Here is a 16,646-nt window from a genome sequence, read left to right on the forward strand (position 1 = left end):
TCTGCATAAACGCATCTCCTCCTACCTTTTATTTTCATAGTTTTTTTTAATAATAGGATTTTTACATAAAGACCTTATCACTGATAATTGTTAAATAGCAAGAACACAAGGTAAAGCTATTGTAATCATACTTTAGATTATTTTAGGTGTAATAGTTTATATAACTGGGTTTTGTTTTTTTTTTTATATCCAGAAATAGTATCCTCTAAACATTTGTGAAGAAGGAGCCCTTGAACTACAGAGTTCTAGAACCAGACACAGTAAGCATTCTACTGAACCACAGAGGCTCCTTCAAGTTTCTCAGCTCTCATCAGATCACCTGCTCCCCCTGGCTTTCATACTTTGCTAAAGTTGGAATCTAGAAAGGGGTTCACATTCTTGTTTAAAGAAGTATTTTTTTTTTGATCATCATAGTAAGTGACATTATTGTGAACTCCATTTATAATGGCTTTCCCTAAGTAATCATATATTCATTCAGTACCTGTTAGATGTGAGGATTCCAGAAAGAAAAAAATATACATTCCCTGTCTCATGGAAGAAACTCATGAACACCAAGCATCAGAGCCCACTTGGCTACACACTATTTGGATATACCATGCAAAGTGCTGCCAGGGAGCTTGAAAACATTTGTGCCTGGAGAGTGGGAAGGAGGCATGAGGATGAGCTTTAGGCAGTTTAAATTAACATGGTGACTGAGGAAAATGAAGATGCACCAGGTAGGGTGAAAGAGTAAGTCAGGTGTATGAGGAACTGTGCACCGTTGATGTGCGTGAGTTGGGGAGTGGCCAGATCTAGCCTCAGCACAATGGACCCAGTGGTACAGTGGGCCCAAGGGTCAGGGTGTCTCTTGGTGACGGGAAGGAAGGAAATGATGACATAGTCAGATTTTTGTTTTAGAAAGATAACGCCAGAGGCCTTAGGGAAGATAGGTAGGCAATGGAAATTAGTTTCTCAGTAATAATTTGGCCCTAGACAAGATTGGGCTCAGCCCCGTGGTTTGGGCTCTTGAGGCAACCTGATGCTTTTTGCTGTTTTTAGAGCCAATAGGAAGGACTTAACATTTTAACTCTGCCTTTGAGAACTGATAAATACTTCTGTCAAAAAGTGTAGAGATGACACAAAATGGACCTCAGGAATTGAGCTAGAGGAGTATGACTTTTACTTCAGTGGTTATTTTTGTAGTTGGCCAAGGTGTGTCTAAGTCTTTTTTTTTTTTTTTTTTTTTTCAACGTTTATCTATTTTTGGGACGGAGAGAGACAGAGCATGAACGGGGGAGGGGCAGAGAGAGAGGGAGACAAGAATCGGAAACAGGCTCCAGGCTCCGAGCTGTCAGCCCAGAGCCCAACGCGGGGCTCAAACCCACGGACCGCGAGATCGTGACCTGGCTGAAGTCGGACGCTTAACCGACTGCGCCACCCAGGCGCCCCTATGTCTAAGTCTTTAAGTGACTCACCTGTCTACATGTGAACCCTTAGAATAACATGACCCTTTGTTTTCTTGGAAAAGGGAGATAGCAAATAGACGTCTATTGTCCCAGAACATCATTTTAGTATTTTTGAAATTCTGTCCCATAGTCGGAGTCTAAAAAGTGAAATTTTGCTAGAATAGATAGTGGATAGGAGGTGGGGGAGGGCAAGGAATAGACCAATGTGCTTGCCTTGCCTACTACGCCAGCCTGTATCCTGCAAGGCCACCTCTCTGGAAGACCTAGACCAGGACATGCCTTAGCATGATATGACAAGTCTATCCAGTTATGGAGGAACTCTAGGAGAGTGCCTTGATCCTGAGTCTGTGTCCAAGTCTGAGATTTGATACAGGGAGCTATAAGTTCTCTCCTCTTTTGTTAATAGATCTGAGTCTCCTTCCCTCACAGCAGCGTGGAGGTGTCTTTCCTATCTGTATTGTTTTTAACCATATCAAAAACATGGGTGTAGGGGCAGTTGGGTGGTTTAGTGGTGTCCCAACTCTTGATTTCGGCTTAGGTCATGATCTCATGATCATGAGATTGAGCCCTGTGTTGGCTCCTCTGTGGGCATGGAGCCTGCTTAAGATTCTCCCTTCCTCTGCCTGTCCCCCGCTCATGTCCATGTGTATCCAACTCTCAAAAAAACCCAAAAACCATGGATATAATTCATATGTCAAAAGGTAAAATCTTGCTTCTGTGACAGAGGACTGTTCTGGCCTAAAAGCATGGAATAGTTAAAGTGGTGCTGTCCTGTAGTTTATGAAGAGCCTGGAGAATAGTGTCACTTTGTGGTTTTGCTTTAGAGTGGCAGCTTTTTATGGACAAGTTAATGTCTGCGCTTAGTCTCCTCACCCATTCAAACAGGGCTAATAATGGTATCTAAGGGTTCTTAGGTTAATTGAGTGATAAAATATGTGCATGGTGCTTTGCTCTGTGCCTGCTATAGAAGTGCAAAAATACTCACTGTAATAATTTTTTATTAATTCCTAAGTTATCAGGCTAGCTGAGTCTCTTGTCATATTGCTTGCAGTGGTTGCATTGGTCATAAACAATACTGCACTGCTTCCTGGTACTTGTTCCATCCATTCATTCATTCAGGACTTGTTCTGACCACCCCACTTTACATCACAGAATGCTTCCTCCATTTCCTCTTTTACCCTGCCTTATTTTTCTTCACAGCACTCATAACTACATGTATTATATATTTCTTTACTTACCTGTTCTTTCTTTCCTACTAGACTGTAAGCTTCATGAGGGTAAGAAATTTTGATTTTATTCATTACTGTGCCCTCAAGACCTGCCTGACACAATAAGTCACTCAAATATTTATTGAATGAAAGAATAAATGCTGAGTGCAGGGATATCTCAGTGTGATCTTGAATCCATGCCTTCAAGAAATTTGTAATTTAATGGACATATAGTCAATGACTTTAATTCAGTGTGATTAGTGTTGTAGCAGAGTAGGTACATAGTGTTATGGAAGTACAGGAAATGAGCCGTTACTCACAAAAGGTGATATTTGATCTGGAATTGTATAAGTGGAGAGGTGGTAATAACATTCTAGATCAGGGTTTGGCAGACTTTTTGTATCAAGGACCAGATAATATATAATTTCAGTTTTGCAATCATACTATCTTGGTCATATCTATTCAACCCTGCCTTAGTAGTGCAAAAGCAGTCGTAGATAGTGTGTAAATGAATACGGATGTGCTGCAATCAAATTTTATTTATACAAGCTGGCAGTGGCTACATTTGGGCTGTAGTTTTCCTGTTTTAGACAGAGACTTGCCTGAGCCCAAAATCTGGACTGAGGTTCTCTGCTAGTATGTGAACTTTTGGATGCCAAGGCCAAATGTCTTCCCTTGATATCAGGCACTTTGCAAATGCTGCTTCTTTTAAATCATCCATTAACTGGAAGAGGTGGAGAGTGATAATACGTTTGTATTTCATACGGCATTCCACAAAGTTTCCAAGAGGTTGTCACACTACTACTAAGTAGGATAATAGGTATTTGAACTCTCAGGTTTGTCTGACCCTAAAACCCCATGGTCTGGAAATGGCTTTCTTTTGACCTCTTGCTGAAATGAAAATTTGGCTAGATGAATAACTCCAGGTTCAAAGTGCTTCCTAAGAACTTGGTAGACAGGGCACCATTGGCTTTGGCTATGGTATTATAGATGTGAAGTCATACATAAATCTGATTCTTGTTTCTCTATTATAGGGAAACTTTTTTCTTCCGTAGGAAGTTTTTAAGGGTGGCTTCTGGTTAATTGGGTGATTTCAATCCAAAGTTTTAAAAGCTTGGTCAGGATGTATCTAGGTAAATCTCCTTTTTCAGTATTGCCACTCAAACTTGATGATCCCTTTTGGCCTGATAACTGAGCAAACTTTCTTGTATAATTTCTTTCCTTCCTACCTTACTGTTCTCTTCTTTGGGAACTCCTAGATCTGTCCAGTTTGTCTCTTTACTGTCACAGTTTCTTTTTTTTTTTTTTTTTTTTTAACGTTTATTTATTTTTGGGACAGAGAGAGACAGAGCATGAACAGGGGAGGGGCAGAGAGAGAGGGAGACACAGAATCGGAAACAGGCTCCAGGCTCTGAGCCATCAGCCCAGAGCCCGATGCGGGGCTCGAACTCTCGGACCGCGAGATCGTGACCTGGCTGAAGTCGGACGCTTAACCGACTGTGCCACCCAGGCGCCCCACTGTCACAGTTTCTATCTCACTCTTACTGCTTTGTGTCTTGGGAACTTCCATGATGTGGTTTTTCACATTACTAATTGGTTTTTCAGTTTCATGTGTTCTCCTGTTCAGCCTTTCTGTTGAGATTGTTTCTCCCCCAGTCGTGTTTTAGTTTCTAAGAACTTTCTTAATTTTCAAGTTGCTCCTTTCCCTCCCATTTCTTTTGTTGTAGTAAAACACACATAACAAAATTTACTATCTTAACCATTACTAAGTGTACAATTCACTGGCATTGAGTTCACTGACACTGTTGCACAATCATCTCCACCATCCATCTCCATAATTCTTTTCATCTTGTCAAATTGAAACTCCATGCCCACTAAACTGTAGCTCTCCATTCCCCCCTCCCTCCAGCCCCTGGCACCCCCCCATTCTACTTTCTGACTCTGAATTTCACTACGCTAGGTACAAGTGGAATCATACAGTATTTATTTGTCTTTGTGTGACTGGCTTATTCACTTTGCATGAGGTCTTCAAGGTTCATCCATGTTGTAGCATATGTCAGAATTTCCTTCCTTTTTTAAGGCTGAAAATATTCCATTGTGTGTGTGTACATCATTTTGCTTGTCTGTTCACTCACCAGTGGCCATGTGGTTGCTTCTGCATGTTAGCTGTTGTGACTAATGCTGCTACAAACATGAGAATACAAATATCTTTTCAAGACCCCGCTTCCGATTTGGGGGGGCATATACCCAGAAGTAGAATTGCTGGATAATATAGTAATTCTATTTTTAATGTTTTGTGGAACCACCATACTGTTTTCAACATTAGCCGTACCATTTTACATTCCTACCAGCAGTGCACAGGGCTCCAGTTTCTCCACATTCTGGCCAACACTTGTTATTTTCTGGAGTTGTTTGTTTGTTTGTTTGTTTGTTTGATAGCAGCAGTCCCTGATAGGTGTGAGATTGCTCCTTGTTTTATAGTGGCCTTTTAAAAAAATTGATGCAGTGTGCTGTTGCAATATATTTTTATTTTTTTAATATATATATTTTTAATGTTTATTTACTTTTGAGAGAGAGAAAGAGAGCATGAGTGGGGGAGGGGCAGAGAGAGAGAGGGAGACAGACACAGAATCTGAAGCAGGCTCCAGGCCCTGAGCCGTCAGCACAGAGCCTGACGCAAGGCTCAAACTCACGAACCATGAGATCATGACCTGAGCCAGAGTCGGACGCTTAACTGACTGTACCACCCAGGTGCCCCGCAGTATATTTTTAAAGATTATTCTATTTAAAGAAATACTCTATTTCTTTTTTTTTTTTTTTTTTCAACGTTTATTTATTTTTGGGACAGAGAGAGACAGAGCATGAACGGGGGAGGGGCAGAGGGAGAGGGAGACACAGAATCGGAAACAGGCTCCAGGCTCTGAGCCATCAGCCCAGAGCCCGACGCGGGGCTCGAACTCACGGACGGTGAGATCGTGACCTGGCTGAAGTTGGCCGCTTAACCGACTGCGCCACCCAGGCGCCCCAGAAATACTCTATTTCTTGTATTGTGTCTGTTTCCCAGGACTGCCATCGCTGTCCTTGGTATCTGTGAAGGTCACTTACAGAGCTCTGGTTGAGCTTTACCCTGGAGCATTGAGTGGATTAGAATGTGCTCACAGTAGGTATCGCTTCAGGAGGACAAACAGGGACGTATCCTAAACTAGGGGTTCAGTCATGGTTTAGGAAGTTGGATGCAGTTCTCCTGTAGGTGGAGCTGCCTTCCTTTCTTTTTTCCCCTTCTTCATGTCTTGTGGCCACCTAGAATTACCTCAGGCCCAATCCTTGCCCTTTCTCTGTCATCAGGGCTGACCCAGGAAACTCTCTATGGGCCCAGTGTACCTAGCAGTCATGTACACTGTAAAAACCCTTTCTGGGTGCCAATTCTAACCAAACCAGAAAAAAGCGTTTATGAGGCACTCAGTGATATTTAAACAGTAAGTGAATATTACATTAGATTAAGGAATTAATGTTGCTTTATAAATAGGATAATGGTATTTTGGATATGTTAAGAATCCTTATCTCTTAGTGTTACATATTGAGATAATTACAGCTGAAATGATAGATTCAGCTTTGCTTTAAAATAATCCAGTGGGGGAGGGGTGGCTCCTGGGCAACTCAGTCCTTTGAGTCTTGATTTCAGCTCAGGTCATGATCTCATGGTTGTGAGATCAAGCCCCGTGTCAGGTTCCATGCTGAGTGTGGAGCTGCTTAAGATTCTCCCTTTCTCTCTGCCCCTCCCCTGCGTGTGCACGTGCTCTCTCGCTCTGTCTCTCTCAAAAAAGAAAAAAAGAATAAAATAATCCAGTGGAGTGGGTATAGACCAGTGGTTCTCAACTCAGGGTGGATTTCTCCCAGAGGACATTTGGCAATGTCTGCAGATGACTTTGGTCATCACAATTGAGGTTTTCTGCTGGCATCTAGTAGGTAGAGCCTAGGGATGTTGTTAAACATTTTACAGTGCATATGACAGTCCCCCCACAACAGAGAATTATCTGGCCCAAAATGTCAGTAGTGTGAGGTTGAGAAGCCCTGGTAGAGATTTAAAAAACTGACATATAGTGATAACATTGGAAGTAAAGTGATATGTACACAGGAATTTGCTGTAGTGTTCTCTTTATGTAAGTTTGAAAGTTTTCCATAATACGAAGTTTAAAAATATATGTGCAACTTATATTTAAAAAAAAAAAAAAAAAGCCATCAGCACTCTCTGACAGAACTTCTACTCTATATAGAGTGCTGTTTTCCCAGCTAAGTCTGAATGGGGCACACAGCTTGTTACCCAGCCTGTGGGTGTACGGGCCCTGCATTGACAAACCTTTGGTTAAATACCATCCTGCTACCCCAAGGCCTACATTCATCCACGGGTAGGCCTGGTTGACTCTAAGCTTGGGGTGTTTCCAGGCCCAGACTTGTTGAGCTAGTACTTAACCTTTCAACTGGAGGCTCTTCGGCTCTGATTGATCTCTCCAGTAGTCCAGTCCTTCTGCGTTGTCTTCTGCAGATCCCTGTTTCGGGTCTACTAATGCCACTCTTTGTTGCCTTCCAGATATGCTTTTGATTCATTAGTATTTTTATATTTCTTCTATCATTTCAATGTACTTTTGGGAAGAGAAAGAAGTAAGATTATGGATTCAGTTCACTCTCTTGAGCCAGATGTCTCTAATTACCTTCTTTTTATGCGTGGTGGACAGCCCTTTGGGATTGACATTTAACAAAGCCATATTTAGCGATAAGTCATTAATCTAGTATTTGTTTAGTGCCAAATGTATGTGAAATTCTGTCTGGGTTTTAGGTACGTGGCGAGAAACAAAGCAGATATGTAATTCTTGCCCTTGTGGAATTTATGGTGCAAAGGACAGACACTCATTATCAACTACGCTCAAATAAGTATATAACTACAAAGTGTGGGAAGTATTATCAAGAGCAGTAACAGAATGCTTTGTGAGAATAACAAGGAAGATAGTAGCCAATACTGACTGAATACATACCGTGCGTACCTGGTTACTGTGCCAAGAACTTTACATGGATGATCTCATTTAATCTGCAGGTAACTTATTTTAGAGATAAGGAAACTAAGACTTCAGATCCTAATTTACTTTTAGGAAGTCAAGAGAGACCTCTCTGGGAAAAGTAACACTTAAAATGAGAACTGAATACTAGGAGGTAGCCAAGCAAAGAACGGAGGGAGGCTATGTAAAGCAGGAAGGAATAACATATTTGAAGGCCTAAGGAAGGAATGAACTCAGCATGAAGGGTGTTAGAGGAAGAAGTGGAGTGAGCAAGCAAAGTGTAGCAGGGGATAGGGTGGGCAGGGGCCAGCGGGGGAGGTTGTTCTAGGCCAGGGTAAGGGAGTTAGATTTCCTTCTAAAGGCTTGGGAAACTATCAAAAGGTTTTATAAGAGAAGAAGATGATCTGACACGCTTTCTTAGAGACCACTCTGCCTGCTTTGGGGAGAATGGATTGGCAGTGGACAGAGGCTTACTGTGGTCCAGAGGAGAGAGGATGGGGATTGAAACTACAGTGATGGCAACAGAATGGAAATAGGCAGACACATTTGAGGCATTGATTTTAGCCCTAAAACATATTACTTGTAGCTGGGTTGGATATAGATAATAAGCAAGAGGAAGAAATCAAGGGGATATCCACGTTTCTTGAGCAGCAGGGTGCATGGTAGTGCTGACTACTGAATGGTGAGGGAAAGGTTTTAGACACGGAAGGTTTCACTGCCTGTGAAATTTAAGTGGAGGTGGCATATAGGCCCAGAAGAGAGGTCTGACCAACCAGTGCAAATGTGGGCACTGCTAGCATATCATTTGTGCTTACAGCCATCTGTCTGATCAGATTGGCTAGATAGAGGTCAGGAAAGAGTGCCAGCGTGTGCCTGGGTAGCTCAGTCAGTTATGCCTCTGACTTCCGCTCAGGTCATCATCTCATCGTTTGTAAGTTCGAGCCCCACATCGGACTCTGTGCTGTCAGCACAGAGCCTGCTTGGGATCCTCTGTCTCCCTCTGTCTCTGCCCCTCCCCTGTTCACACTCTCCCTCTCTCAAAAATAAATAAACATTTAAAAAATTAAAAGAATTTAAATAAAGAAAAAGAAAAGAGGCCAGGGACGGAGCCCTGAGGAAGTCAGACACTTTGAGACCTGTTGTTGAAAGAGGAACAGCTAGTAAGGTTAAAATGAGGTGGAGCAGCCAAGAGGTAGAAAATCAGAGGAGTGCTTTGTTGTGGGAACCAAGAGTTAAAAGTTCTTCAAAAAGGAGGGAGTACGTAGCCGGTTTGAATGCTCATTTCATATGAGAGCCACATACCAGTGTGTGTTTGAAAATTGCCATCAACAAAGAAGCATGGTATACCTCCCATCTCTTTTTTTTTTTTTTTTTAACATTTATTTATTTTTGAGACAGAGAGAGACAGAGCATGAATGGGGAAGGGTCAGAGAGAGGGAGACCCAGAATCCGAAACAGGCTTCAGGCTCTGAGCTGTCAGCACAGAGCCCGACGCGGGGCTCGAACTCACGGACCGCGAGATCATGACCTGAGCTGAAGTCGGCCGCTTAACCAACTCAGCCACCCAGGCGCCCCCTTCCCATCTCTTTTAAAAAACCTTTCCATCCCACATCTCCCTCCAGCTGCTGTTCCTTCTCTCTGCACCTCTTTATGGTCAAAGTCCTCACCTCAGAGAAGAGGTAATATCTCACTCTCTTCTCTTTCCATCTTTATTTCACTCCCTTTCGGCTTTCTCACCGACTACTCAACTGAGACCACTCTTTGAAAGGTCACCAATAGGGGTGCCTGGGTGGCTCAGTTGGTTGAGTGACCGACTTCGGCTCAGGTCATGATCTCACAGTTTGTGAGTTCAAGCCCCGCGTCGGGCTCTGTGCTGACAGCTCGGAGCCTGGAGCCTGCTTCGGATTCTGTGTCTCCCCCTCTCTACCCCTCCCCTGCTCATGCTCTATGTCTCTGTCTCTCAATAATAAATAAACGTTAAAAAAAAAAAAAAGTCACCAATAGCTGCTGTCTTGTCATATCTTGTTTCACTTCTCTGTGAAACTCACCTACTTAAAATCTATTGACAGTATCTGATTGAGTTGATTACTCCCTCCTTGAAACACTCTTTTCTTGGCTTTTATGATGCCATATTCTGCCAGATTACTTCCCATCTCATGACTGCTGCTTATGAGTCAGTTTAGCTAGCTGATCTTTTAAAAGAATGTAAATCCAGTTATATTTCTTCCCTTTTCAGAGCCCTCCAATCACATAGTGCTTCTCATCACATTCAAAATTAAATCCACACTGCTTACCATGGCCTACAAAGCCCCAAGTCTTCTGGCTCCTGCCCATCTCTGCAGTCACATCCTGTACTAAAACTGGCCTTTGTGCTATTTCTTGAACCTGCCAAGTTGCTAAGGGAGATTATGCTTGCTGTTCTCTGTACCTAGAAAGCTCCTTGTGCAGATCTTCGATGGTTTACTTCACATTATTTAGACGTCTGCTCAGTGTAAGCACTATAGACCTTCCCAAACTACTCTAAAATAACCCCCTCTAGCCCATCAGTCTCTCCCTTTACTCTTCTTCATAACACTTGTCCTTGTCTGAAATTGTATGTTTACTTGTTTGTCAATTAATATGCCCCTACTTCCTCCAGATTGTAGGCTCTCAGTCACTTGTCTGCTTGATGACTTCTCTGTTCTCAGAGTCTGGAACAGTGCCCCGCTACAGTTACTGATCAAGAAGACAAGTCTTTGGGTCACCTGGGTGGCTCAGTCCAACTTCAGCTCCAACTTCAGCTCAGGTCATGATCTTGCAGTTTGCGAATTCAAGCCCCGAGTCGGGCTCTGTGCTGACAGCTCAGCCTGGAGCCTGCTTCAGATTTTGTGTCTCCCTCTCTCTCTGCCCCTCCCCCACTCATGCTCTGTCTCTGTCTGTCTGTCTCAATAAAAAATAAAAGTTAAAAAAAGTTAAAAAAAAAAAAAAAAAGTAAGACAAGTCTTTGAGGTGACAATAATGGATGTAATCCAGACCATATGTGACAGGATTGACCTTTGCATGGGAGGGACACGCCCTCCCTTTTAGCGAAACGGAAATGGTGAAGTTAGTTACAAACACAGACTAGTTGTATGGTTCGTGGTGGGGGTGTGGGCCTGGAGGAGGATGAGTCGGCACCTGGTTAGCTGCCATGAGAAAGGAGGCTAAGTACTGGGTGGGTAGGAAGCCAGGCCCTTTGGAATGAAGGGAGGAGTTGTTCTGTCTCTGAGCCAGATGTTGCTGTAGTTGGGCTCCTGGTAGAAGGTGGCCATGGAAAGAGGTACAAAAGAGTACCCGGCATTTTTAGATATGTAGTGCTTAAGGATCTAATGTCCCTTGCTTTAATCAGGAACGTTATTCTCTATGCCAGGAAACCATTTGAGTTTACAATAGGAAAATTGCCCTTTTACCTTCCTCTCCTATCTTACTCTAGATGGAGCCCATTGAGACTAGGACAGAGTGCACTGATGGCCCTACACACCTAGCTTGCCATCAGGATTGACATGTTCATGCTTTCAAATATTTGAGGGTTTTTTGGTTTTTGTTTCTTGGTGTGTGTGTGTGTGTGTGTGTGTGTGTGTGTGTGCGCGCTACGCGCTATTTTAGACTCTATAGCAATGAAAGAAACAGAGTCTCTGCCTTATAGAGCTTTTATTCTAATGCAGGGAGCCAGTAAACAAATGTCCAAATCAGAGGTGGGATGGGCGTGTCACTCTGGGTCCTCACCCTACCTTTTGCCTCGCCTTCCACCCACACTGGCCCTGGGGTGGCAGTGGAACATGTTCTGTCTCTCACTCACTGTCCATGGCCTGCCATCTACAGAAGCATTGAGTGAGCTCTCCATTGCATACGAAGGTAATGACGTATTCTCTCCATTTCAGATGAGACGCCAATTATTGCAGTGATGGTAGCCCTGTCCTCTCTGCTCGTGATCGTGTTTATTATCATAGTTCTGTACATGTTAAGGTGAGCATGCTAAAGCTTCTACGTTCTCTTGGACTCTGTTTCAATACCCCAGGGTCTCAGTATGCCCACACAGTCCAGAAGATAGTGAGATAAGAACAGTGAATAGGATAGAGGGGACTGCCTTGTGATACTAAAATTAAAATTCTACATAGTAATGGTTTAAAAGCTCTACGTAGTCTTCCTCAAGACCCAGCCCCTCCGCTTTGCTTCCATCTGCCCAAATCCAGTCCCCAGCTCCAGTTTAACCTAAAGCCCAGGATGGTGGTTTGAGGCTGAGGGAAAAGATATAATCTGTGTCATTGCTGTTAGGTGGGTTAAGATCCCCAGATCTAACCCTACTGTAGCAACCCCTAAAAGTACCTGAATGGAGAAGGTGTGCTGACTAGAGACCTATATTTCTAGTTGGGGTTTTGGGGGCACACCTAAGATCTAGGATCCCTGACCCTGGTGTGCTGAACTGAACCACGTGAATTAGAGTTCCCCCTTCTGACTTTCTTCAGGGTCCTCTAGATATTGTTCCTCAAACAGGAAGGAAAAGCAAGCAAGGGGAAGCCAGGGGAGAGAAGAGAGAGATGCATTTGTCCTCTTCCTGCTAAAGTTACTGCCCTGGCTAATTGGGATTAACTCTGTCCTTATCTTTGGCTTAAGCTGCTCTGTGCTCCCTCTGTTCTTTTGCAGGGATAAAGAGAAGGGAACCTTACACACCCCTACAATTTGTCATGTGTCTCCACCATTCTGCAGGAGACTTGTAGCCAGACCTGTGCCCACCCAGTCTGAAGCTCCGGGCTTCTCCCTGATTGCACCGGGGAAATACCAGCATTTTAGCTTAATAGGGATATTCTTATCTCCCCTCCACTGTATTCTACTCACTTACCCCTTCTCCACCTGGTGCGGCTGTCATCTCCAGTGAGTCCTGGAACTGGAGCCACACAGAGGAGCCATACAAGCCAGAATATACTGTTATGGCACCTGGGTTGGATTCTAGTGTGCTGAGGATGAGCAGGAACATCCTGAGGCACTCGATCACCCTGTAATGGAGCTGCCTCAGCATGTGCAGGACGTGTCTCTAAAAGAACATGTTTATTTGGTAAAGGAGATTTAGGATGCTGAATTGATACATGGAAACATAAAGCTAGTGATTGGTCTCTCCTGACTCTATGCTTGCTTTTTCACTATGAACATTTTCTCATTAGGTTTAAGAAATACAAGCAAGCTGGGAGCCATTCCAATTCTTTCCGCTTATCCAATGGCCGCACTGAGGATGTGGGTAAGGCCCCCCCTTAATGACATGGGGAACCTTCGTGGAGAAGAAAATCAAGAAATTAGGGGTTTCCCATCCTAAAAGGGCAGGGAGGGGGAAGACTTGAAGAAAGCAGTCCTGGTTTTTGGAGGCCTGGTGCATGAGATAGAACAGCCAGTTTAGTCTCCAGAGAAGGGCTGGGTCTCCAGAGCACCTGACCAACCTTCCCCCTTGTATACTGCAGAACCCCAGAGTGTGCCACTTCTGGCCAGGTCTCCAAGCACCAACAGGAAGTATCCACCCCTACCCGTGGACAAGCTGGAAGAGGAGATTAACCGGAGAATGGCTGATGACAATAAGCTCTTCAGAGAAGAATTCAATGTGAGTTCTTTGCTGAGGCTGGTGTGTCAGCAGGGAGGAAAGCAGACCGAAGGTCGGGCCTTTTGAGTCATGGGGTAGAAAACAGGTTTCTAACGGGTTAAGAGGTGAGAAATTTTCTACCAGGTTCATCTGACTCCTTTCCTATGTGATCATAGACAGGAAATGAAATAAGATTTGCCTCACCTCTCTCATCTACCCATCCATCCATCCATCATCGCATGTTAACTTTGTTTGTTTAATAAATACTTACCAAGCATCTAATATGTGTGAGGCACCAAGGATTTGCTGGGGAGCAAAAACAGATCCAGTCCCTGCACTCAGGGAACTCACTGTCCAGTAGGAAAACCCCCATAAATAAGAACAAAAATATATAAATTCAGACAGTAATATAAGACGTGAAGGACTGGTGCATAGTTGTAGGAGCCTATATTAAGAGGTGGCCTTTTAGAGTCTGGAACAGGGGTTGCAGAGTGTCTTAAGCAATAGACAATAGGAATAAATCAGTATAGAAATGAAGACCATGAAAGACTGCTGAGCACAGGCATCATTTGGGGTATTTAGATTTGTACTCTTTTTTTGTAACTCCCTTAAGGAAGCTGAACATGTTTGTGGATCTACCAGTTGATATTCCCAGCCACCAGTTCTGATTCCAGTTCAGAATTTCCTTGAAGAAATTATGTTTTAATTGAGACCTAATCGTAGGCGAGGGCATTGGTAAAAGTGGTGTGGGAAATATTCCAGGCACTGGAAATAGCAGGAGCCAAGCTATCACTAGTAAGGGTGGGTAAGGGAAGAGCACATCCAAAAAATAAAGAAGGGCTGTGTGTGACTAAAGGGCAGAGACTTGGGGAAGTGGTAAGATATGAAACTGTGTAAGGCAACTGGGCCAGGCTGTAGATGTTGTGGATTGTGATGAGACAAGAGAAAGCCATGGACCAATCAGATTTATATTTTGAGAAAAATCATTCTGGCAGCTAAATAGAGAAGAGCCCATAGGGAGACCAGAATGGATGCAGGGAGTACAGTTAGGGGCTGCAGCAGTTGTTAAGAGCCGAGGTGCTGATAGGTTGACGAAAGGTGGTAATGATTAGAGAGAGGGGGATGGACAGAGAGGAACAGTTCCAGAGTTGGCTAATTCATCAACTGGGGCATTGTTAAACTCTCAGTCTCCTTCACATCTTCCCACTCAGCCATGTGTCAGCTTTGTCTTTTAGGCTGACTCCCCTCATGTTGCCAAAGCGTCTTCCTCAGTTCTAAGTGCCACATGGAGGTATAACAAGGTCCAGTGGGAAAAGGATGACTGTTTCTTCCTGTGTGTCTCCTTTTATCAGTAAAGAAAACTTTCCCAAGAGCTTCTGAAGACTTCCCTTGTCACATGCTCTTTCTTAAATCAGTCACAAGCAAGGGAGAATTAGGCTTACTGCAACTGACTGAGATCAGTCCAGATTTTTCCTGTGTCGTGTCAGGGTTAGGCAGACAAGCCCACAGAATGGAAGCCATAGTAGCAAGGGGGAAGGGAAGAATGGTTATTGGGTGGGTGAGTCACCACTCATATCTGTTTTATCACTGAAGGGCTTAGAGGAGTGGAGAGTGATGTGAGCAGCTTTGCACTCTGAGAAAATCATTAGCAATGATGTGGAGAATAGATAGGAAAGAGGCAAGAGTTAAAGCAGGAGACCATTTACCGGGCAAGAGTTAATGGAGTAACTTGGACTCTTTTTTGGCTATTGGAAAAATGGCATTATGTAGTGCTCATTATTGATTGGGAACATTTACCTCATCCCCGAAGATAGCACCCAGCCTGAATACCATAGCTAGGTCCCAAATAGGCACTCTACTGTTTCATAATCTATAGTGCCCACTGCTTCTAGGTAATAGGGTTTGTGACCTCATGGCCAAATGTCTTTTTCTGTGAAATGAGTTTTTTGTTTGGAGGAATATTGCCTGAGATAAAACATTCCAGTAAATCCCTGGATGGAGGTGGTATTCCTAGAGGCGTGGTAGGCAGATTTAAACAGATACTGTGGTGAGAGCCAATTGCCATGCTACCATGGCCACTGTGTTCATGGGTTCTTTGGGCTAGCACCGCAGGTAGTGGAGGAAAGGGCCGAGCAACATCTCTTGGGTTTTTAACGGTGAATGCTATCTGGTGAGCATACAGGTGAAGCATAAATATTTCCTGTCTTTCTTGTTCCAGTTGTCCACCACCCAGGGATCGGCTTAGATCCTGACCTCCAGTGAGGTAGTGTGATACCTTGCTTGAAGTTCTGTTTCCTGGAAGGATTTCTCTTCTGTACTCATTCAGAACATCCCTTAAGTAGATTATCCCGTATTAGTCCACTCCCAGAATGGGCCAGTATGTCTCACAGAGCCATTTGTGCACTAGGCTGGACTTTTTTCTTCTGTTAACTATTGATATCATTGGGAAGTTAGGTGTGTCTAGAGTGGCTAGGTGGCAGGTGTTCTGTGCACATCACTTCCATCTGGTGGTAGAATTTTGTTGGACATGTTTAAATTTGTGGCTTATTAAGTCATATACTACTTAGCTGATAATGGGCAGCTGAAGTGACTTGAATATCTAGTTACCCATGATCAGGCTTATCGTCTCTACCAGAGCCCAGTGCTAAGCTAGCAACCCAGCTAAACTTGCTGACAGGATCATGGTTTTGTCCCCAAATCCTAAACTTTTTCATTATGATTTTTCTGCTCAGCCTTAAGCACAGACAATTAGGGCCCCGCAGAATCAACCAGAACCAATTTCTTTGTGGCCTGGGTTAGCTAGAGAGCCTTCTCTCTTTTCATATCACTCAATAGATGAATCAGAACAGGACACCAGCATGCCTGTGGTATAGGCTGTCTTCAAAATCTAAAATGGCTCAGTATGCATCAGTCCTTCCTAAGGAGGGAGGGGGATGGGCAAGGAGCAGCAACTTGTCCTTTATGTTGGAGGGGATATCCTGACATGCCACAGGTCTTTGACTTCCAGAAAATTTGGCAGAAGTGGCAGGCCATATTTTTTATGTCCAGCCTGAACAGCTAAGGTACATAATTCCTTCAAGTCCCGTGAGCTTGATGTCATCAGCATAGTTGTCAGGGTGATGCCCTGTGAAACAGAGAAAATCCTCACGAACCAGATCACATCAGAGAGAGGTCAAGATGATTAATCCCTGAGGCTGCTCCTGCCATGAGAATGGGAACCGCTTCATGTAGTCTTTGTGCACGGTAGAGGAAAAAACAGTTATTAGTCAATAGCTATATTCCAGCAGTTATGCTAATTTATAGAAAGGAGAGTGCATCTGGAAAAGCACCTGTAAATCGGCACCTCTACACGATTCGT

At 43.7% G+C, this 16,646-nt stretch overlaps 1 protein-coding gene across 9 annotated transcripts in view; it reads left to right on the forward strand.

The window, feature by feature from the left end:
• Positions 1-16,646, forward strand: part of PTPRA (protein tyrosine phosphatase receptor type A) — a 162,296-nt gene that overhangs the window by 99,187 nt on the left and 46,463 nt on the right. For all 9 annotated transcript variants that reach the window (XM_045445114.1, XM_045445113.1, XM_045445115.1 and 6 more), the window contains 3 exons: positions 11,604-11,688; positions 12,882-12,955; positions 13,173-13,309. In XM_045445114.1, the coding sequence (XP_045301070.1) occupies positions 11,604-11,688; positions 12,882-12,955; positions 13,173-13,309 (296 nt within the window). Of the gene's footprint in view, positions 1-11,603; positions 11,689-12,881; positions 12,956-13,172; positions 13,310-16,646 lie in introns of those variants that run through there.

This window comes from Leopardus geoffroyi, chromosome A3 (genome assembly GCF_018350155.1).
Source record: "Leopardus geoffroyi isolate Oge1 chromosome A3, O.geoffroyi_Oge1_pat1.0, whole genome shotgun sequence".
Taxonomy (NCBI): Eukaryota; Metazoa; Chordata; class Mammalia; order Carnivora; family Felidae; genus Leopardus; species Leopardus geoffroyi.